Here is a 25,317-nt window from a genome sequence, read left to right as displayed (position 1 = left end):
ACCTCCAACTGATTGACTTCATGAATTTGAAGTTAGGAACCTGTAATCCCATAACCCCTTAAAAGGGTGTGGCCCAGATGGTTTTGGCTGTCAGGTGGTATGGTCCCCTGACCACACCCTGTTGGATACCCTCCTTACATTCGAGAGTCTCTCTTCTCATCTATTCCCAATATTCAAATTTCTCCCCCCCCCCCATCTCTCTTTGTGGGAGACCCTGAAATGGACAATAGTGGAATGTAATTTTCCTCTAAATTAATCATAACCATGGTATCATTGCCAGATATCGTGTAAGCTGATGTTTAAGTGTTGTCTTTACATCATATCTTATTATAGTTGAAAGTGTTTTAATCTGCCATCACAGGTTTATTTCATAAATGTAGTCTACTGCAAAGGTGGATAATTTTTCCTGCTCTGCTGAGTAATATGAATTTCATTTCTCTAATTCCGTGGAATCAAGACATAGCATAGTCACTTGTGGTACATAATGCAAGCAAAAATATTTGTGTGCTCTTATTTTGCACAAAATTCACAAAATGAACATAAATTTCCATACCATGAAAATTTCCGCTGTTACAGTATCATATGACCGTAACTGTGTGAGGAGTTTTATAGTCCATCAAATACTACTATCGTTTGTTTCTGTTATTTGTGCATTTTCAAAGACATATACATTTGTAGATATTTCCTCAGAGCATCTCATGGTAAGAAAAGAACTCTTTTACACCAAGCAAGTACTGACTGTTGCCATTTGATAGCTTTTTCTTATTCCTTCCCCATAAAATATGCCATATTGATGAGATCACAATATTTCAAGTTTGGATAATATCAACAAATATTTGACAATCTCAGCTTGTCTGTAGTCATTTAAAAGATGCTGCACTTATAATAATTTCCATATGGAACTTTCTCTCCCAAATTGATGTGTTAGCTTTGTTAAGTGACTTGATTGGTTTGCCATTAGTATTCCTTTTTGTGTTTTACAGGTTTGCTGGCTGATTGTAGAATGGTTTTCCCATGCGTTCCTGTCACATCTTATTTTCAGTGGAAATTGAAAATGACAGAAATGTTAATAGGATAATTTTCCACTTTATTTTTGTTTTAAAACATATGTGTCTAATTTGTAATGACTCTATTCTTATATATTCCTTTGTAAAGCAATGCTAGATAGACAGATATATATCGTTAAAATCAAATCGTTATACAAATGTGCATCAAGTGGATTGTAAAAATATATGAACTAAGTGAAAAGAGGGAAGAAAGTTGATGGGAATCTTCACTTAAAATGAATAAAGTGAAATATGGCATAACATCTGTGACTTCAATGTGGCAAAATGCACTCATAATGCTTTGTTGCCAATTCAGTTTAAACTCTTGTAGACTGTCAGATAAAGTTTGTTATTGATGTTTTGATTTAGCCCCCCACTTCCCCCCCCCCAAAAAAAAAAGAAAGAAAGAAAGAAAGAAAGACAAAGGATCCTGAATTATACAAATTAAACTGAAAAAAAAAATGCATATTTTATAGATTATCTCTTAGATCTTTGTAGAAATAGGGTGTTGAAACTTGAACTATCTATGGTTGGAGTTTATGTTGATTTATAGCTGTTTTACCCCATCATTTTGACAATGCCGAACATTTGAGTTATATCAAAGACTTAAAAAAAAAACCAAAACAAATACTAGTCCCCGGTGATAGAAGGATTTCTTTTTTAGGCATATCTCGTGCAAATCTGCTATGGTTGTACTGTCATTTTGGTAATGATTTGCAAGCGTTTAGTCTTCATCCTGTAACTGTTGTCAGTGCAGAGCAAGCAAGAAAGCAGGTTATTTGATACAGCGTGTCCAGACTTGAGATCATTTGTACCCCCTTCATAGTATCACTAGATCTTCATCAGTACCCACATGTATCTGCCCATACATATGAACACACATGCAGGTACTGAATGAGATAGATCAAAACAAAGATACACAGAGCTCAAACACATAAATTTTACATCACATAAAATACAGTAATATCATACAAACCTCCTTAGGATTGTGTAAGTTATTACCTGTGCAGGCAGTATGTGATTTTCTGTTGCCTTCATCTGCCATTTAGTACTGTCATCACTACAAGATATTTTACTCCTACGCTGTTTTTATTTTTTCTCCCATTTTCCCCAATAATATGGTTGGTATTGTGCTGGATCTGTAGTAGCGATCATAATGAAAACCCACCTACGCAGACAGTGGTCCTGTTGACTTCATATTTCTCTATTACAGGGACTATTCACCAGTCATTGCAGGTTGCAGTTGGCTACATTCATAATAAATGCTACCCCTCAAGTAAAGAACAACAGCAACAACATCAAAGGCACATGAAAAGAAGCTTGTAGAAAAGGTGGAAAAAAAAGCGCTCGATGCTTGAAATATTCCACGAGAGAACATGTTGTGAATGCGCCCTCGCCCCCTCGTTGGAGTAGAGTGTGACGCTACATCCTGACTGCTACAGAAAAACTGGAGTGAAAGACAGCGTGAAAGGGGCGCAGAATAGCTGGATCTATCGGCAGACCCTTTAAATGACAAGACGTTGCGTGTATGTCGGCCAAGGATCTTTTGCTCTGCCCCCTTTTCCACTCCATTCAGAGAACAGAGGCCCTTGTCAGATGGATTTCATATTTTCCCCACCATTAAGGCAGATGATATTATTACACTAATTTTAGTACGATCTGCCCAGGTAACAGCTTGAGGAATCATGTCAAATATTATTGCTTTGTGTGGTAGTTATTGATAGCGGCTTATCAATAGACAGGATTCTAGGTTCTGCATGACAGTTCAGGAGGCACCGCCACTCTCGTCATTCGATACCGGCCCAAACATAATAATCCCTCATCGCCATGACGATGGACGGATGGAGGAATCCCCCGTCCAACTGTCCGTGTATCTCTCTCCTCAAGGGTCCACGTTCTGTGGCACAAAGAAAGTTCAGTCTTAACTCTCAGTCTTTTGGTGTCATCAATCCATTGATTAGCATTTGTCAGTGAGAAGGAATCATATAATCACTCCAAACCAGTGCAGGTGTGTTACAATGGCTTTTGTTCTGGATGTTGCCATTGGTTACACTCCCTGAGATGCTTTGCCTGTCATGCAGTAAAGGCCAAGGTTTTGTTGTTGTCAGCTGTGTTTGGATTTTTTGTATTTATTTATTTATTTTTTTATTTATTTATTTATTTATTTATTTATTTATTTATTTATTTATTTATTTATTTATTTATTTATTTATTTATTTATTTATTTATTCATTCATTTATTCATTTATTCATTTTTGATTTATTTATCTATTGATTTGTTCATTCATTCATTCCGTCATTATTCATGCATTTATTCATTCATCTTTTTATTTATTCATTTATTTTATTTTGTTTTATTTTATTTATTTATTTATTTATTTATTTATTTTTATTATTATTATTATTATTATTAATATTATTATCTTCTTTTTTTTTGGGGGGGGGGGAGTGAAAATCATTCTGTACCATCATTGACTTACTTGTACATAATGACAAGACCATTTTAAGGTATTGGTCCAAGGGGGATTCATTGAATAACAAAGATAGACCTTCACAGGCAAGCTACATGTACGGGTGAGCTAATGGTACCAAAAGGGTTAATGTTGTTTTACACGTAAGTCTTGGAAGTAGGCTAGACAAATTTGTGCTATCACATTAGGACTCATGCTGGTTGAAGATCGAAGTCTCCTTGTGAATTGTTGTTGTCTGTCGGGTCAAAGGTCACAGGATTGCAGCAAAGTTAGAATGTTCCTCGTAACTTCCACATGTTGGGTGAAAGATCAGCAGAGGAATATCTAGATTTTGTCAATCAGCAGCCATTATAACCTAATAAACAACAATTGAATTTCATGAGAGACTGATACTTTAAAATTTGTGAATTGCTTGGTGGAAGACAGACACACAAAAGGAGGGAAGGTTGTTTCTTTTTCTATCCTACCTGGCTAGAAACATAAATCGTTTAGCTAGGCAAGGGTAATATATTCATTTTCAGATACTATCGCTATGTTGCATTAAAATGATATCAGATATGAAAATTTAGGTCAGAGAATTCTGCAGAATTTATGATCATAAATGCTACAAGCATGTCTTTGTCACTGCACCAAAGATTATGTAAATATTTGCTGTAAGGACACTAAAAATGATAGCGACTGTCATAAATTCCACCATCTGTCCAAAAGTTTTGCAGTACCCTGGTTTGTGTCTGTGTAAGTTACTGTGGAGGTAAATTCAACTGACTTGCAATGGTGGAATCATCATAAACTCGTAGTGATGAGGTCAAAGGTTATTGCTGTGTACTTAAGAGAGGAAGATGGAAAGAGAGAGAGGCAGAAAAAAATTTAATTAGAGTAACCCTTCGAAGACTAGTCGTGAGTATACAATATAATCAGGCAGGTGTCTATGGGAAATGTGTGTTATTTGCGTGGGTCTCTCTTTTCCAATAACAAAATTATTTTGAACACATTGTATATGCACATAATTATATTGTTGTAATACATTGTACATTGTTATTTTCTTTGAATCTGTATTGATAACAAAAAAGGTGTTATTGGAAGTAAAATTTTGTTTGAATTAAATAGCAAAATCAACTCATCCTCAAATGGTTATCCTCCCTCTAGATAGCATGAAAAGAAACACTAACAAGTACATCATACTCTGAGTTCCCCTTTTCTCGACTTTACTATAGTTACGTTCAGACGGGAGCCCTTAACCTCGAAGTTAGGAAACTTCGAGATTAGAGCTTGTAGTTAGGGACCGTGAAGATGCACTCGTAGTTAGCAAACCTCGAGGTTTGCTCGATGTTTCGAGCCACGAGAAATCTTATGGTTAGCGCTCTAACCACGAGCCGCGGGGGGTCCCCACTCGTAGTTAAGCACCGTGTGGACACAAAAAACAACGAACTCGAAGTTAAGAGTGACCTCGCCGTAAACTCCAGCCCCCACAATTTCCCTCTGCTTCAGGGTCAACCTCCCAAACGTACACCACAAATACACTACATGTGAAAAACCTATGACACACGACACAACAACATCATCTTTTATTCCCATGCGCTTGATCTCTGAAACTGAACACGTCGAACTCGCTACTGTATTCTATATTCTTCTCCGACGCTAAAAAAATGTTTTCGACGAATATCTTCATAAAGGCATAAAGTCATCAGTGCAGTGCTATCTCTGCATACCATGACAGAGAAAAAGAGTACCTCTAAGCGAGTCCGACAGGGTTGGACTAGAGAATAAATAGACGCCTTGTTAGCAGTGTGGGCTGAAAATTCCGGTTTTGTGGTTTTAACATCGAGTGGGACCCACTCGTAGTTACGGGGGGGGGGGGTTTCGTAACCTCGAGGTTAAGATTCGTCGTGTGGACACACGTGGTAGTTAGGGGGCAAGAGCTAAACCTCGAGGTTTCCTAACCTCGAGGTTAGGGCCTACCGTCTGAACGTAACTTATAAAACTTCTTTATGTAAGATCAGAATGAACTCTAAAGAGCTTGTTATTGTTTCTAAGGTAATCTATCAAAGAAAGCAGGGAGAAAGAAAGGAGGATGAAAAGCTTACAACTAGCAAGAATGCAGAAAGAAAATAAGGAATGTGGGAACAAAATTTAAAGACAAATGCAAGAAAAAAAGAAACAAAAAAAGGGAGGAAATAGATGATTTTATGTTGTTGAAAAACAAGCAAACAATTAGGTATCTTGCTGCTAATAATGCGTAAAAACTGTTAAGATGCCTCGTTTCTGACACCAGGCCACACCAGTAGTACTCTTGGGCAAGGCACCTTATCTTCATGGCCTCATTCTTTAAATACAGGCTCTGCAAGCTGTATGTCTGCTCCAAGGTTGCATGCTTGTGGGGCATTGCATTGCACTCTATCGCCTTTGCGTGAAAACTAAATTCGAATGGTGAGATGGCTCAAGGCTCACACGGTAAATCACATTAATGCTGTCAAATCATTTGACAGTTACCAAGTAGCATCAGGCCCTTTCTGTCTGAAACTGAGCGCAAAGATGCCCGTAACTTTGAAAATTAAAAATTGGACATTTCAAGGAACTTGTAGATTTCTCAAACTACATATTGCTGCCTGCAGCTATGTTTAGCTAAAATCTCACACATGCTATTTCTGATGTGGTATGCAATGTTCAATGTTGATGTGATGCGCATTTGAGAGCGTTTGTGAAACAGAGGCTTTTCCATGTAATTAAAGAATCTTTCCTGGATTCTACTCCGTCATTCTGTTTCCCATGTGATGGATAGTTTGTTCCTCTTAATTTTTCATGCGCAGGCATATTTTTCCATGCTCTGATTCTGTCTATTTTCACAGTTGACGCTATCTGTTTCCCCGCTAGAGCACTTTAGGCTGTAAAACTTTAATGAGCTGATAAATCTTGCTCTTTCTTTCTCTCTCTCCCTCCCTCCTTACCCCCCCCCCCCCAAAAAAAAAAAAAAAATGGAAGATTATTTTGTGTACCAGATAAATATCTTAAAGGATTGTGTAAAGTAGTTATTATTTATGACTTCATGTATATTCACTACACCTGTTAACTACAAAATTATACTAGATGTTATAGGTATTGAGTCCAAGGAGCCCTGAAGACAGTCCAGCTGAACAATCTTATCTATCAAAAGACCACTTATATTATTCATGTCTTCATTTCCCTTTAATACTTGTCCACAGTGACTTTTCCAGGAAGTCAGTATTATGGATTTTCATGTGTATCACTCAATACTGCCTGTTTGTATCAGCATTTAATTGATAGCATCTGAAAGCTATGAATGATGCTTCCCATACATTCCATCATATTTGATAAGATACATTGGAGATTACTGACAGTTACTACAATTGAGTTACATGTACATAATGTATGGTGATGGCATTGATAAGGATGATGTGAGCTGGATGAGAGCAGCAGTGATAGTGTGAATGACCACGATGATGATGGTGATGTTGACGAGGTCGACTATGACGGCAAGATGAAGATGGCGTAGAGGTCCGAACCTCAACCTCATCTTTTGTTCATACCATGAGCTTGTTATTGTGATTATTGTTGATGTCTAGACACAAGTTCCTTTTAATTTCAACCCTTTGGCACCAAGAGCCAGTTTGCAATGCCAACCTGGGCCCCATTTCATAAAAGATGTTAGGATGGCAACTCTTGCTGGAATGGCAACTTCCCATAGCAACAGCCAATCAGGAAGCTGGATTGATATCAACCTTTTATGAAATGGGGCCCTTTAAAGGAGGCATTAAAGTTTGCTCTTAGTTTTCTAGGTTTCTAGACAAACGATTGTGTGTGTATGTGATTTTTTTTTTAATAGATTAATTGCAAAACTGAGGGAAGACAGGATTTCTATGGACTGGGCAATGTAAACCATACATTCTCACATTCTTTATCCACACACACGAACACACACACACACACACAATGAGATCCCGAGAGAAGCTACAGACGGTTCAAGGGCCTAAGGGTTAAAAATGTCATGTGGGACCTGCTCTTTTTCTCCCAAGTGTTCTTTGATTCTCTTCTCTTATAAACCCTTTTGTCTCTGCTTGCCCATGGAAGGGGGGCAAAAAATAGAGCAATTTGATTTGTGATACTGGTAACTTGTGTCTTCTTGGAGTACACCCGTCAAAAAGCGACAGAAAGACTCAAGTACGTTTGTCTCCTGCTTCGTCTTCTGACAGGTGTTTGAGACTTTCTCCCAGAGTGACTACGACAGACGGAATGAGGACATCGATCCGGTCGCGGCCTCGGCGGAGTATGAACTGGAGAAGCGGGTCGAGAAGATGGACGTCTTCCCGGTCGACCTTGAGAAAGGTATGGTATCCTTGAGCTCTTCGCATTATCCAGTGGTTTCAGTGCTGATGAATTTTTGTCCTTTTTTTTTTTTTAGTCCTGTAATTTCTTTTTATAGTTTGTCTCTACTGTCCACTTTTCCCTACCAACTAATGAAGAATCGTTTATCAGGTGATATCATTTTGTTGTCATCTTGTACATTGTATGTCACCGTTTCTCAAAATCTAGTGAGAAATGTGCAAAGCTTGAACCACAAATTTAAAACCTTTTGTATCTCCCAAATTTGTAAATTACTGCATTCATTTTGATCATTTGTACAAAATGCAAATCATGATACCCCGTAAATTTAAAATCAAACATTTAAAACTAAAACAAATTGAAATACTCTCCTCCTTGTGTACTCTGCTGGTCTTGACATTTCAAAGGGATTGAAATTTGTGTGTTTTTTGTCATTTTACATGACCCAATTTTGAAAATAAGATTGTACCTTTCCATACATTACCAGTTTACCTATCCAATCCCACTAACATCTCAAACAAAAGTTGCTAATAAATAGTGATTTATTCATAAAATTCTTCTTTATTTTAGCACTTCGTATTTCCAGTTTGTTGATGTGGTTGTATATTTTGTAGCATTTCTTTTCTTTTTCCTAATTTGAATTCATATTTTGGGAGCAACTTAGTGCCCGCACATGTCAGAACTGACCACCAAAAGTAGATTGCCCAAGAGCTGTCCCAACACAGTTTTCACATTTCCCCCCCCCCCCCCCCCCCGGTTGTTCAACATGGTTAAACTAAAAGTCCTGTCATCCGAACGGAAGACGAGAGTGAGCTGAAGGAAATGAGACAAAAATTGACATAGTTTTACCGAGATGAGATAAAAAGGCTTCGCTTCCAGGCACAACTTATCCAGAGTGTCCCGTCTGCCAAAGCTAATTGAAATGTCAAGTCAAGGGATCATTTTTTGGGGGGTCTTTTTAGGAATGTTTTCTCCATAAAATCCACTTCAAATGTCTGACTTGATGTGCAGTCAAGAGCTTCTCCGTCATTGTTTACCTGTCATCAATAAAAGTCTTCAATTCTTTCTTTGTTACCATCACGAGATGGGAGTCGCATCGTATCACTCAAAATATGCCACGGGACCAGTCAAATATAAAGTAAATGGACACAATGGATGGCTACACATTTCATTTTTGATTTAGGGGACTGTCAAAGTTGGAATGAGAATGGGAGTGCTGAAATGGTTGATGTAATTTTTCCTATCTCGTGTGTCAGTACTGTGTTGATATCTACTTTAGATATTTGTTATTATCTCCCCCAAGCAGGTTATCTTTTTTATGGACGTTGATTTGTTTGTTTGTCTGTCTGTTTGCAAAATAACTCCACAAGTTGTGAACAGATTTGGATGAAACTTGCAGGAAAAGTTGATAATGAAACAAGGAACGGATGAGTAAATTTTGGTAGTGGTTCGGGAATTTCTATGAATTTTTGAAGGATTTTTAAAAAGACCTTTTAGCAAATGGTCAGTGAACTTGGGCGTTCAAGCTGCCCCTACTTGAGGTTTACATATGTGCACTAAAGCACATGCTCTGCTCAAGGTACTGCTCAGCATGTAAGGAAACTGATGATACAAACAAAGGCTTCTTTATCATTGTAAAATTGGATAATTTTATATTAAAAAAAAACTTTATATTAAAAAAAAATACCAAAGATAAATGCCCATTTAACCACATTTTGTAAAGCGTTGATGATGGGAAATATGGAGGTAAGTAATAACTGACCATGTGCATTGTGCAGATGATAGGAGAATGAGCAAGAGGGGAGGATGAAGAAGATGAGAATGAGAAGGGGAAGGAAGATGAAGATGAAGAAGGGAAGGAGGAGAAAAGGAAAGGATGGAGAGGAGGAGAATGCAAAGAGGGAGGAGGGATAGAAGGTATAACAAGGGAGGATATATAAAAAAGAAGAAGAATAAGAAGGAATAGGCTGAGGATGAAAAAAAAAAGTGAGAAGAAGAAGAGTAAGAAGAGATGTAGCAGTACCTTTTAGTGTTGCTAAAGTCACAGTGATTTACTTTTTGAAGGAGAATGCTTTCTAGTCTTTGGAATGGCTCCAAACCTCAGACACTTCTGTTGAATCTTTCCCAGACATTAAGAAAGCAAGGACTTGCGAGTAATTTCCAAATGGCCTAACACCACATTGACTTGAGGACAGTTGGCTCTTGTAAAATGTTCTTCAAGTCTGTTCGTTGCCCTTCCACAAGCATCATTAGGGGGGAATGTTTTTGTCCCCCCCCCCCCATCTTTAAGATTCCAGGAGACATGTGGAAAGAATATTTAAAGGTAAAATATTGTTTCCATATGACTGTAGAAACTGTCAATTTTTGCTCTTAAATGAAGACATATGCATAAAAAAAAATACACTGAAATTACACTGTGAAAACACACAAGTTTAGCTGGGTAAAAATGCAGATGGCAAATATTACCCCCTAATGAACACTGGAAGTGTTGCAATCTCAGAGCTTCCCTGATCGTACATGGCTGCTACATAATACTGTATTTCAAAATAGATTACAGTGATTACAATATATCGCACCATAGCAGTATCCATCACATAAAAGTGAATCACATGTGCTGTTGTTAGCTGCATGCGATTCAATGTTTCTGCTAGGGGATGTTTCGATTGTCACGTCTTGTTAAGTCTTACCTACCCACTGCTGAATAGGGAGGGCACTTCAGGAATGAAGTTAAGTCTGGTTTTGCCGACTTTTATTACATATGTCACAAGTCTAATCTCAAAATACTCCAAAACATTCATTCTGGCAAATGGCATCAGCTAGGCAAGTTTCTTGCTAGACCCTTTGATGTGTTGCAAGCAATTTCCAAATGGAGGAAGATGAATTTTGAGCCCTTCTGAGAACTATGCTGTAATTTTAAGGGTGCTAGACCTCTTAATGTCCCCCAATCAAGAAAAAAATTCCAAAGGTGAGGCCTTCGGAAAAATCTTGAAATGTACAAAGAAGGCATGGATAGGATGAGGAATTCACTGCATGGCCGTCAAGATTCGGTCATCAACACTTCTAGTGTCCATGGTGATTTTTTTTTTTTTTCTAAAGAGGCCCTCACATTAGCAAAGAGAAGGGCGATGTGAAGATGGATTCGATATTATGTACCATCTCCTGATGCGATGTTGATTTCATGCCTTGAAGAAGAAGCTACCATGTTAAGAGTGGGATGCACAATCATAAAGAATTCCAAAGTCCCCCAAAAGTCTTTATTACCTCCACCAATGAAGGAGATTATCTTTTATATCGGCATTGGTTTGTTTGTTTGTCTACATTATGTGCAAAATAATTCAAAAAGCTGTGTACAGATTTGGATGAAACTTGGGGGAAAAGTTGATAATGACATAAGGAACAGATGAATAAATTCTGATCCATTAATTTTTATGGATTGTTGGAGAATTTTTGATCTTTTTGCAGATAGGGTCAGTGAACTTAGGAGTTCAAGCTGCGCATATTTGAGGTTTGCATATGTACTCTAAGGCGCGTCCTCTGCTCGGGTGCTGTGCCGTGCAGCTGGAAGCTGATGATATAAACAAAGGACTTCTGTACTGGGAAATTGGATGAATTTCAGCATGTGTGTATGGGTGGAAATTAGCCGCTTGGTGGATATCTCCACTCTTCAAATGCTTTTCTAGATTTTTTTTAACTATTCTTTTCTGCTTTACATCACACATAAGTTTCCTCTCGTTTCAATTTGATCAAAATTGCAAGATTCTGTTGTGAGCATCACAATGTGATTATGAATATACATCTGTCTCTTTGAAGGGCAACAGCAAAGATACCAGACAAAAATCTTTTCTCCTCAGCCAAGCAAAAACTTTGTGGATTTGTCAGTTGTGTCCAGTAAAGAGAAACTGAAAACAATTTGCTCTATAGATGCAAAAGTCTTTTCTCATAGATGATAAAAAATCATGCAGGCTGTAATTATTATTTTTTTTTCATACACTGTATGTCCATCTTGTGAGCTTCTTAGCTGGATGTGTCATTCTGATGTCAGGTAACACTTTCCGTGCCAGAGACTTTGAACAATGTGTGCAGTGCTACGTTTCTTTTCTGTAACAGTAGGTGCTCAAAGTACACAAAGTGTTAAGCGTTTTATTCCAGTGGTCAGCTGTGATGCCATGATGTCCTTCATGCTGCACCGTAAATGTCAAATGTGGGAAGCGGCGGGACTCTTGGCCAATTATGCTGAGTGCTCCGAGTGGCCCCCTAGTAGCTAGATTAACGCTTTATAAGGCCACTCCTCTCAGCACTCTTTGGTGCAGAGTGGCCGAGTCGCCCATTTGGCACCTGTTGCATTTCCTCTTACCTCGGCAGTTTAGTTTGTTCAATGATTGTGAATGGATTCAGGAAGTATTTCTATTGCAGAGACTTGTATTACTTTTTGAATAGAACAGCAAGACAGGAAGGCAGCCGTGCCATACTGATATAAAGAGATATGATTGTCTCAAGTGAATAGGCTTTCAGAAAAGTGGTTATTCTTTTATATGTGTCACAAATTGATTTGTCCAACTTTATCCCCATCTTTTGTTTCTGTTATTTCCCGAGGGAGAAAACCCAGCTTTTGCTGATTACACCTACGTATGTGTATCTGAGTTCATTATTGAGACCCAGTATTACAGAAGGACTTTGGTTTTTATTTCAGTGCTCACAGTCTTTAGAATCCTGCCCACAGATAAAGGCAAGTGGGAAGAATCTCTCGTTATACCCCAAGAGGGACAGCCGAGTCTTCTTTTAAATTGGAAATCTCGATCATTTCACGTTCCTGCAGAAATGTAGATTTATCAGAATATGATGGTCATAAATTCTGATGCAGTAATACAAATAATCTCCATTTGTCTTCCTCTTTCCTTTAATTTTGAACCTGTAGACCAAACACTTTGACTCTTTTTGAAGTCTTGTGTATACAGTTATTTCTCTCGATATGTTGCCTTTACCTAAATTTCTAAGGTTTGGCAAAATATAAGATGTATCTCGGTACAGGTATATGTTTACCTATGAATTTGTGTTTATGTATTTATAGTTATCATCTGTATCTGTTCATGTATAAATGTATATAATGTATATTTATCTATACATGCACATTCATATATCTTATCTAAGAGTTTGATGTTCTAGAATGATTGTTTCTCAGAAAGACAGATCATAGGGTAATACATGTGCATTATTTTGTGTTCCCCGTAAAACAATTGAGCTTTTATAAACCTCTGACTTGTTTCAACAGAAGTTCAGTAAATCTTCATTGCATTTATTCCCTTGTCCATCCCATCAATATCCTAGCCCAACCTTTAACAAAGCAAGTGGTTTTCACTTTCAAAGTTAGGGAGCAGTGGTACTTTATCTTATACCATTTATGGACAAAGAAAAGAAAATAAATGACTGGCATTTTCTACAGTGAAGGGGTTTAATATCTTAACCTGTTGAGGACGAGTCCCGAGTATACTTGGGCAAGCTTCTATGGGAAATGCGTGCTGTAGCAAAATCAAACCACCCTCAACTGGTTATTTTTCTTTCTTATTGAAGAGAGCAAAGAGTAAGTTGGTATACAAATAGTGAATGGTCACGAGTGCAATGGTACGAGATTTCGCACGAGGTGAAAGATAGAGGCGCTCTATTCAACGAGGCGAAGCCGAGTTGAATAGAGCGCCTCATCTTTCACCGAGTGCGAAATCTCGTTCCATTGCACGAGTAAAGACCATACACTATTTGATTTATACAACGTCCAAGTAGATCTTTTTGGTCTAAGTAGGCCTAGAAGTCTATATATGTATGAAAAATATAGCCATACTTACATGTGGATCCACTGCGATTCTCTTTCTGGCTTGTGCAATCAGGGCGTTTAGATACAGGTCACAGCCTAGCGCTCATACACGTACACTACCACTACGAAGGCCTACGTACGCGCATGCATGTACCGCACACGTACACTGCGCTAGCTGCATGCGATCCTCAATATGCAACACACAGTACACGCAGTACCGTACAATTTCTCGAACCGTGGAATAGAACGAAAAAATCGAACCAAGTTGCACGCAAAAATAGAACCGAAATTGCACGGCGCGCTGAATGGAGTACTTATTGAATATCACGTGACCAACAATCCTCCAATCAAATTACAAGGATCTACTTGGACGTTGTATAAAGATAAATAAGTCATAAAGGTAATCAGAGATTCCCTTTTGTGGAAATGGTCAAGGATTCTGGTAGATGGAAGGTGGGCAAAGATTTCCCCAAATTGAAATGAATACAAGAATTGGCTCAAATGGAAATGGTCAAAGCCTTTCAAGGATAGAAGTGGCCAAAGATTACCGTAGATAGAAGTGGTCAAAGCTTTTCATGGGTGGAAGTGGTCAAAGATTGCCTTACGCAGAGAGAGACGGTCAAACATCAATATTGAACGGAAGTGGACAAAGATTATCTTGGACGGAAATGGACAATTTATGAAGCAGAGAGATTCCCCACATGTCCAGCTCTATGTATAGTATCTCCATCTTAAAGCCCCATACAGAAAAAAGCAACAACTCCCCAGTGGGGTTCTCTTCTTTTCACTCATTTGCCGAGGCATCAAAGTTTGATTTACCGGGAACTGATTCCTTCATTAACATCGACCAGGTATAGATTACGAAAAAGGACTGTGACTCGTAGGATATTGCTTTGCACAAATGCGCATGTAACCCCCCTCGGGCAGGAAGACATCAAGCCGCCCGTTGGAAGTGTCGGCTTCTGACGACAGCTGGGAAGTTTGCCTTCCTCGGATTGATTGTAATTCTGACCACATGGGACGAAATGACTCCTGTCAGAGAGGCATGATGACAGAAGAAAGAAAGAAGAAGAACAACAAAAGGAGTACTGTCTCTTGTGTCATCTATCTATCATACTCAAATTGTGAATGGCGACGTCCAGCAGCGACACCATTCTTTCTTTATATCCCAGTGGTCACTCTATGTCATTTTCAGATTGTAAGCTTCAATTTCATTGCCTGTCTTTTTTCAAGGTTCTGTCTTAAAGATATTCTTTGAAGATATGAAGTAGTGTTCTGTAAGTGCACATGTGTTCAATTTTCATTGGTTTTTTTCACATCCATAGGTTTAAAACAATGTCCTTTATTCTAAAATGATACTAAGCAGTAAGAACTAGTGATGAGGAGTAGGTGCCTTGCCGAGGGGCACAACCAATGCTGCTGGTGGATTTGAACCAGCGACCTCATAACCAAAGTCCATGATCCCATCCACAGAACTACAATGGCTCAGCAGGTGATAGTGTGAACAAAGCAATTATAAAACAGTAATTTTCCCATGACATTAATCCTGCTTTTACCTTCTTCTCACACATGATATATATCTTTTTTTCTTTTAGGTAGAATGCAATTAGGAAAATGCACCATTCTCTCTATTTTTTTACCATTAATCTTATGGTGATGCAAATATACCTTACATATATTTGAAAAGCACTGCAAAGATAGACGTAGACAGTGGTGACGGTGCCAACTTGTGATGAATGTATGCAAAAAGTTATAGAATTTCACAATTAAACTTCAGTGAAAAGACATCGAACAGAAGTATGAAATGGATACAGCTATAGAGAGAGAGATAGAGTGAGAGTGAGTGAGAGTTTAAAAGAAAAAAGAACAAATGTTTTTGAGAAACTTTGAGAAGCACTATCATGCTTACTCTTTGTGATGGGATCTTATCAAACAGTCCAGTAATTGATGCCTACCTGTTCTGTTTTCCCAGAAATGGTTCTTTCTGGAGGGAAGTTTCACATTACGCGTGGAACCAGTTTTTGCCGAGGTAAAGGAGAAAAAAAAAAACAGAAATAAGAGAGAGAGAGAGAGATAGATAATATCACAAGAATAGACAATTGTAGTCTACTATATATTTTCAGGAAATCACCATGCAGGCAATAGGGGGTTTAGTCACATGTTCCAAAGAGTGACATTAAAGCGCACGTCGTGGCTACGGCCTAATCAATCTCCAATTTGCCGATATGATTGGCCGTCGATTCTTCCTCTGTCGCCGATGGCAACGAGAACGAGGGATAACCACTGTCGGTCGGGGTGCGGCAAGTCTTCAATTTCTGGTCACCTAAATGCCAATTCAAAGCGGAGTATGGAATGCCTCATAAAACTGGCCGTTCCCTGGGCAGCGTTGCACTTTTCTGCATCTTCGATGATCTACTATCGCCGGACAGATTCCAGACAACTCCGCCGAAATAACTGAGGGCGTATCATGGTGGGTCTTAGTCAACTCCTGTAATTCAACTTGCGTCCTCGCTCACTGCTTCTGGGAAGGCAGGAAGAAAAGAGCGAAATACATGTACTATGGAAAACATGAAAAAATTACTGTAAAAGTTTTTTTTTTTTTCTTCTTTTTTATTTGGTTGAGAGGGTTTGATTGTCAAAAATTACGCATTCAAATCACTGTCGGGCCATGAATTGAACAACACAAGAAATAGCGCCATGGATGTTTAACGTGGTGTGCACTTATGATAGTCTCAGTGTCAAATCACGTAAACAACATCTCGCAGAAGTATCTGTGACTTACTTAATCACAAAAATATCAGGACAGGAAAATAACAGCTTTTAAGTAGTTAACATCATTGTGCCAATACCCCTCATATGAAGAAACCGTTTGAAGACCACCGTGTTGAAGGTGGCGGACCAGTCTGAGGCCTGCCTACAATGTAGGTTTTTTTGTGTGTTTTTTTTTTTTTACATTTACATTGCCTTGTCAAGGCGTGGGGAGTGAATTTTTCTTTCTCATGTTTTTCATTGTTTCATTGTAGTGGTGCTGTGCATATATGAAAACATTTTTTCCCCCATTGATCTCTATAGTCCAGCCGAGTGGGCTTGGCCGTGCATATGGGTCTGCTTGCTCTTTCATCAACTAAAGGAAGTCCTCAGGCTGGCCCCGGGCTGGCCCCACTTTTGGTACTGCAATTGGGCCTGCATGCATTTGTGCCAAATACCGCAATTATTTCAGTGTACACTCTGCCAGAAGGACCATTAAAATTGACAAGGGGGAAAATGTAAACAATTTCACAGTGAATACAAACTTTAAAAAGAGGTGAGCAAAACAGAGTGTGCAGATGAAAATGATTGTTAGATTGTGATAGAGGACATAGTAGGAACTTGTATGAGGTTAATGGCAACCTAGATGTCATGTTGTAGTCATGATACGAGCTGTTTTCTTGCAGATTAAAGATGATGAAAATTACATGTAGATGGGTTGATTCTAGACCCTCCGGGCCGTTTGGAACAAGAATAAATGTGATGAAATGGCATTAATAGCCGGTGATCAAATGGAACAAGCATCAAGACGTGCATGCTGTTGACAGCTGACCTTTGAAGAAGAAAAGAAGCGAGTCACAAGATATAGGCTCAACACTGATCCCCTCCCTCCCCCTATCATCATTCATCTTCCAGCTTAGTTGCCATGGCAACCATAGTACCCTGGCATCAGTCATATATTTTGTGAGGATGGTATAACGCTCAAGGCTGTAGTGGTAGATGCATCATTTTCCTAGTTACGCCCTTCCAGTTATACCGCGATGGCAAAATGGACACTAGGTTGGCTGGCATTTATGATGATGTGATAATCCAGCGTCTACTGTCACATCAACAACAACAACAAAACATAGATTGATAAAGAAATACAGAAGTGAAAAAATTGTCTTTTTGTTGGTGTACGAATAGCTTGTGAATGAAAGAGAGTTATTCTCTTGAACAATATCATGCTCAGAGTGAATAAATGTGATGTTACTATAAAAATGTATTTTAGCACAAAAAAAAAAGCAATATAAAAGCAGCATAATAACAAAAGAAAAAAGACCCTTCAAAACCATTCTGTAAATTGAGTGGTGTCTACCAGAGATTTGAATGGTTAATGCTGAATAAGAAACTGGGTCTTTGAAGTGATTGAAAGCACATAAATGGAAACCGAATAATTGGCCTGATTTTGCTTGTCTAAATTTCTGTAAAACGGGCAGTGCGATTGTAAATGTTTTTGAAAGAATCAAAGCTATGCTGTTTTAGGTTTTTGACAGAGAGCAGCAATGGCCTTGTTAAAGTAAGAGGAACTTGATAAGGCCTAGATTTACATCTTATTCATGCATGGGTAAGATTCAAAGAAAAACTTCGTCGTCTTGTGCATTTCTGTTAGGGCGTAAAATATGATACTGCAAGAAGCAAAAGAAAGTTGCGCCTGGCTATTAAAAGCTCAGCGTTATTTATGGCATTGATTAACATTTGAGTCAGTTGCTTTAAAAATAGCAAAGTGTCTCCACTTGAAGCCAGTAACCTTTCTGCTTTCTTCTGTTGACTTGGAATGAAAGACTTCTTCTGGCATGTTATTGTTGCAGCTCTCCTATTTTAAGATTATTTTTGTTTTTGTCCTGCATTTTTCTTCAGTCTTATGTAGTGATGCCACACCTATTCTTCTCTCTCTCTCTCCTACCCTTTCTCATTCTCACTCTCTTTGCCCCAATACTGTTTGTGATGGATAGATAACTGGTTATTTTATGCCAATATTCATGTCTCGCGGTCATAAGACTGAATTGCATGAAGACTTACGTCATTAAAAAAGAAAAAGACAAATACACAAAGAGAAAATCTTGATAGATGGTTACAAAACAAGTGTTGATGTCAAAGAATGTATTTTCCCGGGCATATAGACGGGTTACTTCCGTCTTGAGCTGGATGGCATAAATTGATCATCATTGAAGTTGGACATAATCTTTCCCTTCATTCTTTGTTTATTTTCCAAGAATTTTTGTCTTATATGTTTTCTTTTTCAATATTTGTGTTGACTGATCTTACTGAAATGAATTACTGTAACTGCACTGGTCTTCCCCTGGAGACTCAGTGGACAGTTCTAGCACATTTATTTTCATATTTCACTTCACTTGGAGGAGTAATGCTAAAAAAGGACAAACAAAAAAGATACAAAATGTAATAAGAGAAAGTGTGTCAATGTACGAGGTCCACATAAAAGACTATTCTCAACAAAATGTGAAATGTGAAGAAACCACAAAAAGCACAGCATGTAACTGTGGATTTGGGGGAACAAATACCATTGTGAGTGTATCTTACAATGGAGATACATAGGACACAAAGTACATACATGTAAGTATGGATGACACACTTATATAAAAGCTAAAATAGCAAGGTAGAAAGGACAAAGAAGTAAAAGAAAAAGAGAAGTAGAAAGAGAAAGAAAAAGGAGAAAAAGAATAAGTAATAGGTAAAGAAAAAAAAAAGCTGACAAACAAGTGCACAAGTTTATGGGTAAATCTACCATTAAAGGGGCATTCCAGATGATTTTCATAATTTCACATCATGTTGTACATAAATCGACAGCTCCATGTATAGATTTGTGGAATTTACTGTGGTTCTTGAGCAGAGAAACAATACTTTGAAAAATGTTCAACAAATTACACTGAACAAGGATGATGACATAGGAGGCTCACATATATGTACACTGTATTTTAGAAATGTAGCAGTGTAATCCATTACAATACTGCTTGCTTGCGAGTTCACCTGTGTATAATCTATGCATGCCTTCTTCTTTTGTTCTGCTTCCTTGAGCCCCAACTTATATGCATTCTTATAGTGACTCTGCAATGTCATCATCCTTGTTCATTGCAATTTGTTCTAAGTTTTGAAAATATTCTTATTCTTCATCCCAATTATCATAAATTCTGAAACTCTGTCCTTAGTATAACTAATTAATAGTTGTTCAAATGTAAAAATCTAAAAATCATGCGAAGGTCTCCTTTAAGTTCATAACAAATTTTAAGAATGAGAATCACTGTCTTAATGATGATATAGAAACAAGATACTGAAACCAATGGTAAAGCGAGCCTACACTTCAAATTGATTACCATTGATGCCTTCTCTCTGTCTGTATTTGAATTGTTTCAATTCCTAATGGATGTTTGCCCAAGATATTTGACTTAAGTAGTAATTTCAATCATGAATAATCTTATTTTGACAAGAAATACAAACATCATCTATGAATCCTCTTGGTTTACTGTGTCTGTTGCTAATTATCTTCGAGTTTTGAATTATCCAATTTCAATTACTTCATGCCCACCCCTCGGAAATTTATGTGAGAGATTTCATAAATCTGCAGATGAGAATTGTCCATTACCTTGAGCCAAATAAATTGCCCCACCTTTCATTGAGCAGTAATGTCCACATGTTTGTATCTGTTCCAAACATTTCCAGTTCAGCACGATGCACTTTACACATTAATCTCCCACTCTCCTACCCCTCCCCCCCCCCCCCCCCATCGACACAAATAATCCCATAACCTAGATATCGCAAATTCTGCAAAGATTTGCTCGCGATCTATTGGAAATTGGAAGATCATGTTCTACTTCATGTGAATAAAACCCCTACCTCTTTCCTTTGGCTATGACAGCACTTATAAAGATATCAATTCCAATGGGAACTGAATGCAAGATGGTGGTTATGTAGATCAGGTGGCCTTTACGTGGGCGGTGAAATTAGCACTTGAAGGCAATTTAGTGATCCTCATCTCTCTTTACAGGTTGCCATGGTAATGTGTCATATTAAACGCAAACCATGATGTCATCTTTGAGGAAATTTGGTTTATGCTTTATTTTCTTCCTCAAAAGCTGTGTGATTATAGTGGTGGCTATACCTCATAAAGGGTGACTGTGGCCTTGTGTTGGAATATTAGTTATTTGAACCTCATGTCTGCTATAATTCTATGGCAACAAGTAACCATAGCAACAGGTGAATTGACTGCATCACCCCAGCACCCGGTGGTAGATAAATGTTTAGAGCCATGTGAATTTGATATTAAAATATATTGATCATATGTGCTCCTTTTTCTACCCATGAAAGGGCAGCCCGGCAAACAAAAGAGGGATAGGCAATACTCTTTCTGATATTGGCCAAACAGTTGAAATACATCATCTGCAGACACGATGAGTATTGACTTGTAACTTCTAGGATTGTCTGAGGACTTCTTTCTTTCCCTTTCAGGGTGGTGAGTAAGCTTAGTCGGTAGCGTGTCTCCCTCACGATCCAAAGGACCAAAGAACCCGGGTTTGATTCCCGAGTCCCACTGAGCTATGTTGTGTGTAATCATACTGTCCCCTCTAGTAAGAGGCAAAACACTGTCCCTTGAATAGGACATAAAATGGAGGTCTCGTGTGAGAGAGTCACAAATTATGCACATAAAAGATCATTCATTGCAAAGAGCAGGGTGTTCAACTGTGTGAAGTGGTCCCGCCTCTAACATCCATTCTCAGATGGAAATGAAACAAACAAACAAATAAACAAACTCGCAACATTTGTTGATGGGATGCGGAGCGGGACAAGAAGCTTTTCCCCCTCAACATGCAAAACGCAGGGAGGAGAGTGGATTCTGGAGGGCCTGGCCACTCCAACTTCTAGTCCACTGTTTGAACAGCCAAGTACTTCAAGACACATTGCACACCTGATAGCGACTTATGCCCAGAGGGGGCCGCAAGGGCAGTCTAGACTGTCAGAGTAGCAACGTTTAAGAGAAGAATGCCACCGGCATCCTCTGTACTGCTCAATTTGTCAGACCCTCCGCTTGAAGTTGTGACACGAAAACTTCCTCCTCAAAACTATTCGATGATGAAATCATTTAATATCATCAGATGTACAGGATATATCGTAACAATGACAAAACTTAGAATATATGTCAGACCATATTTACTCTTAGTGAACTTCCTGGTTCTTCAAAAGTATCTTTAATATGGACCCAACGTTGTTTGTGTCCCATGTCTTAATTACTCTGCTCTAATCTCATAATGTAATTAGTATGATGTGCATGGTTTTGTGTGTACCAAGGGAGATAAGTGAAGAGAAGATTACCAGCTTGATAAAAAAAAAAAGCTAGACAGGCATATTAGGATAGATACAAGCCCAAATTCCAGCATTTGGTTTTATTGTCTTTCAACATTAAATGTTGAAAATTTGTGCCATTAACCCATTGAGGACCAGTCCCGAGTATACTCGGGCAAGTGTCTACGGTAAATGCATGCTGTAGCAATGTCAGCCAGTCCTCAACAGGTTAATCACCATTTTTTACCAAATTTTGTTACCTTGTGATGTGTTCAAAAATTTTGGGTGAGTGCTGTACAACTCTTTGCTCTGGGTTCACAGTTTCTCCCCCCTTCTTTTACTGCTTCCAGAGCAATGTCAACAATTATAACACAAGAATTGAAGAAGCAATTCTCGATAGCTTACAAGCAAGAAATTAACTAAATCAGCATGCTCTTATTATGACGAATTTTCAAGTAGATTTTAAGAAAGTGGATTCAGTTTTGGGTGCAAATACGTCAGTCTTTGTTATTTGACCTACCACAATCTTGCCCTAAAAAACAAACAACAACAACAACGACAACAGTGAACACCATGAACTGGGAAACTGCGAATCAAAAAAGTTATTTACGTAAAAGCCAAATATGAGATTTTAACTATTTTCAGTCAAAATTTCAGTCTTAAAATGTTCTGGAATTAGAAGTAGGTCTTTTTTATAACAAAAGTATGTCTTTTTTGTGATTGTGCCAAGTTAGACCTGGAATTGGAAAATATTAGATTACAATATGAAAACCTGGTGAAAACAACAGAAAGATCCAAAAAATTTTCCTTACAAATTTCATAACATGAAAGTTAGTTTCACATAGTGTAGATTTAATGTTTTCATGTTTTTTGTAAACCCTGATATTAAAAAACAACAATTATTTGGGGCAAAAATAAAGATAAGTTAGATGCAGTATGTTCTCTTGTGTGCTTTTCACTCAAATTGGCATACTTTTGTTTGCTTAACTATTCTTTCTGCTTCACTGCATCCCAACTTTTATTGATGTCGACTTTCTTGAAAGCATGCCAGTCTGATGGCGAGCTTTCTTACCTTTGATACATGACTATTTAATGGGAACATTTATATTTCATCATAATGCTTAGAGTCTGGAGAATTAAACAGAAGAATTGATATTTGATGACCTCATCATGATGTTATGATGACAAGTTGCGCATGATAAAAGTTACCGCTATATAAATGTGAAGTCTAGTAGAGGGATTTCATCTGGTTAATAAGCCATTCTTTTGTCTAGTATAGCAGCATTGATGTGTGCTACATTTAGATGTACCTTTCTGAAGTTCACGAGAATAGTCATTGTTGATGAGTCGTTGTACAAAGACTGCTGTTAGTATTTTAGGAGTGCTGAAAGACAAGAAGATAATGACTCTATAAATGAGAGAAAAGGAGAGGTAGGAAAAGAGAATAGAGGTAGAATGGAAGAGGTAGACTCATTTGGGTTTTAATGAAGATGAGAGACAGTGGCAACTAATCAGGAAGAGATACGAAACCAAACTTCTGATGGAGACAGATACGGCAAAGTAGTTGGAAAAAAATATGAGACAAAGTAAGAGTTGGTGTATTAGCTTCTGCTATCACCTAGCGCCAAGTTGTTAGAACAAGTGAGACGGGGGGAAAAAGGGGGAACTTTTCCGAGATACAGAAGTGAGGATGGAAAGAAATATATTGACATCCGGGGGCGAACTAAGTGGGAAACGGCCCGACATGGAGAGAGAAGAGGATATTGAAACACAAGATATGACAAGCAATCAGCATAGAAAAGAATAAACAAGTATAAAGAGTCAGGTATCTTCTGGATATAGATAGGTCGTGGGAGATGGAAGTTGGATTCACACTGACCTGAAGAAGTACATGTAGGATACTAATCTTAGGATTTGCGTCATGATGTAACTGTATTGAAGGATGTTTGCAAGTGTGAACACGAAAACCTGACTGAGTAGCGCAATCAGCATTACAATCCAAATCCCAAGAAGTGTTATTAATTATGATAGAAATTATCACGATGATTTGAGACATAGTGCAATCATTTGCACCGCAGTGAGTGTGTGAATGCTGGAGCAAAAAAAAAAAAAGAATAATGAAAATGCTCAAAAGATTTTTTATCCTTTGTTCATAGCACACGTGATTAAATAGTGCATAAACACAAAGGCAATGCAAAGTCACCATTTTGGTAGATTTCAGGCATGTGCAGTTTGGTCTAAAAATTATCACGATCGGCAATTAGTGGAAAAATTCTTTTCATCTGAACGGTCACAGAATCCAAACCTCAAGATCAAGATCATTATTGCACTATTTTTTCTGTGTGAATGCAGCCAGAGAGACTGATTGATAGACAGACAGACAGGCAGACTGACAGATATGCAGACAGATAGATGTTTAGAAAAACAAGACAGACCCAGATGAATGAATGTGTGTTCTTTTTGCTTCTTTTTTTTTTGTTTTTTTGGTTGCATCATCCCATCTTGCTGATGATTGTCTTCTTATTTGTCTGTCCATTTACATTTGTACCTCCTCCTCCTCCTCCTCCAGGCTCGGACGGCCTTGGTCTCAGCATCATCGGCATGGGAGTGGGTGCGGACGCTGGGCTGGAGAAGCTGGGCATCTTCATCAAGACCATCACACCCAACGGCGCCGCCCAGCGGGATGGAAGGTGAGCCCAACACCTTTTCGACATTTTCCTGTCAACGTGAATCAGTGTGAAAGTTTTTTTTTCTTTTTTAGTCTTATTGAGGTCTGTGTCCTTAAATATCTAGTGAGGCCTTCTAATAAAGGGAAGGGTAGAATGGCTTTAATTTACTCATATTCTAGAAAGGCAATCAGTGAGAAGTCTTGAAAATAGGCCATCTTTTTAGGGAGGAAATTTAAGGCGTTATGAGCTCCTCGTGTGGAAAAAGTGAATTGAAGTGAAATTTTGTGATCCGCTGAGATGCCTGATTTAACTTCTAATGTCTAAAGTTTCAAGAGCTTGTTGACCTATCATGAGGACTCTACCCAATATTTCATTTTTGATAATCAAGTTTTTAGGATTTTTATCAGTCCCATTAGTGATAGTACTGTGATGTGTTTTTGCTCTTACCATGGGCTATCAGAAAGATCTACATGTAGTCAAAAGCATCAAATTATATTTCAAAAAAGCGATGGAGACTAGACTTGTACATTGAAAAAAAAAGGAGAGCAAATAACTAAATCAAGGGAATGTGAAGTTCAGAGATCCTGTTTGTTAAGAGATATGAGGAGAAAATTTTGGGTGATTTTTCTTTTTCAAATTGGGTGAATCTATGTGATGTATTAAGTTCCATATCCTTCTGAGCATATCTTAACCTTACGCTGACACATCATGATAAACGAAACAAAACATATCAGAAAGAATGAGTGAGCAATAAGATTTGATCATGGATGCAACAATAGGGGTAGGATACAATGATAGGAATGGGAGACAGTCTCAAGCATCCATTCTAAACACAAGTTTTCTCGAGACTTGTAATTGTATTGACTCTATGAATATACATTTATAAATTGTGACAATGCACCTCG

The 25,317-nt window shown here is 38.1% G+C and overlaps 1 protein-coding gene across 1 annotated transcript in view; it reads left to right on the top strand.

Annotated features, from left to right (window-relative positions):
- The window catches only part of LOC140245447 (uncharacterized), a 302,226-nt gene that overhangs the window by 193,294 nt on the left and 83,615 nt on the right, over window positions 1-25,317 (top strand). Inside the window, exons 4-5 of the mRNA XM_072325026.1 lie at window positions 7,726-7,858; window positions 24,313-24,433. Coding sequence (XP_072181127.1) covers window positions 7,726-7,858; window positions 24,313-24,433 — 254 coding nt within the window. The remainder of the gene's footprint in view (window positions 1-7,725; window positions 7,859-24,312; window positions 24,434-25,317) is intronic.

Source organism: Diadema setosum, chromosome 22 (assembly GCF_964275005.1).
Source record: "Diadema setosum chromosome 22, eeDiaSeto1, whole genome shotgun sequence".
NCBI lineage: Eukaryota > Metazoa > Echinodermata > Echinoidea > Diadematoida > Diadematidae > Diadema > Diadema setosum.
This window is presented reverse-complemented; position numbering and strand designations above follow the sequence as displayed.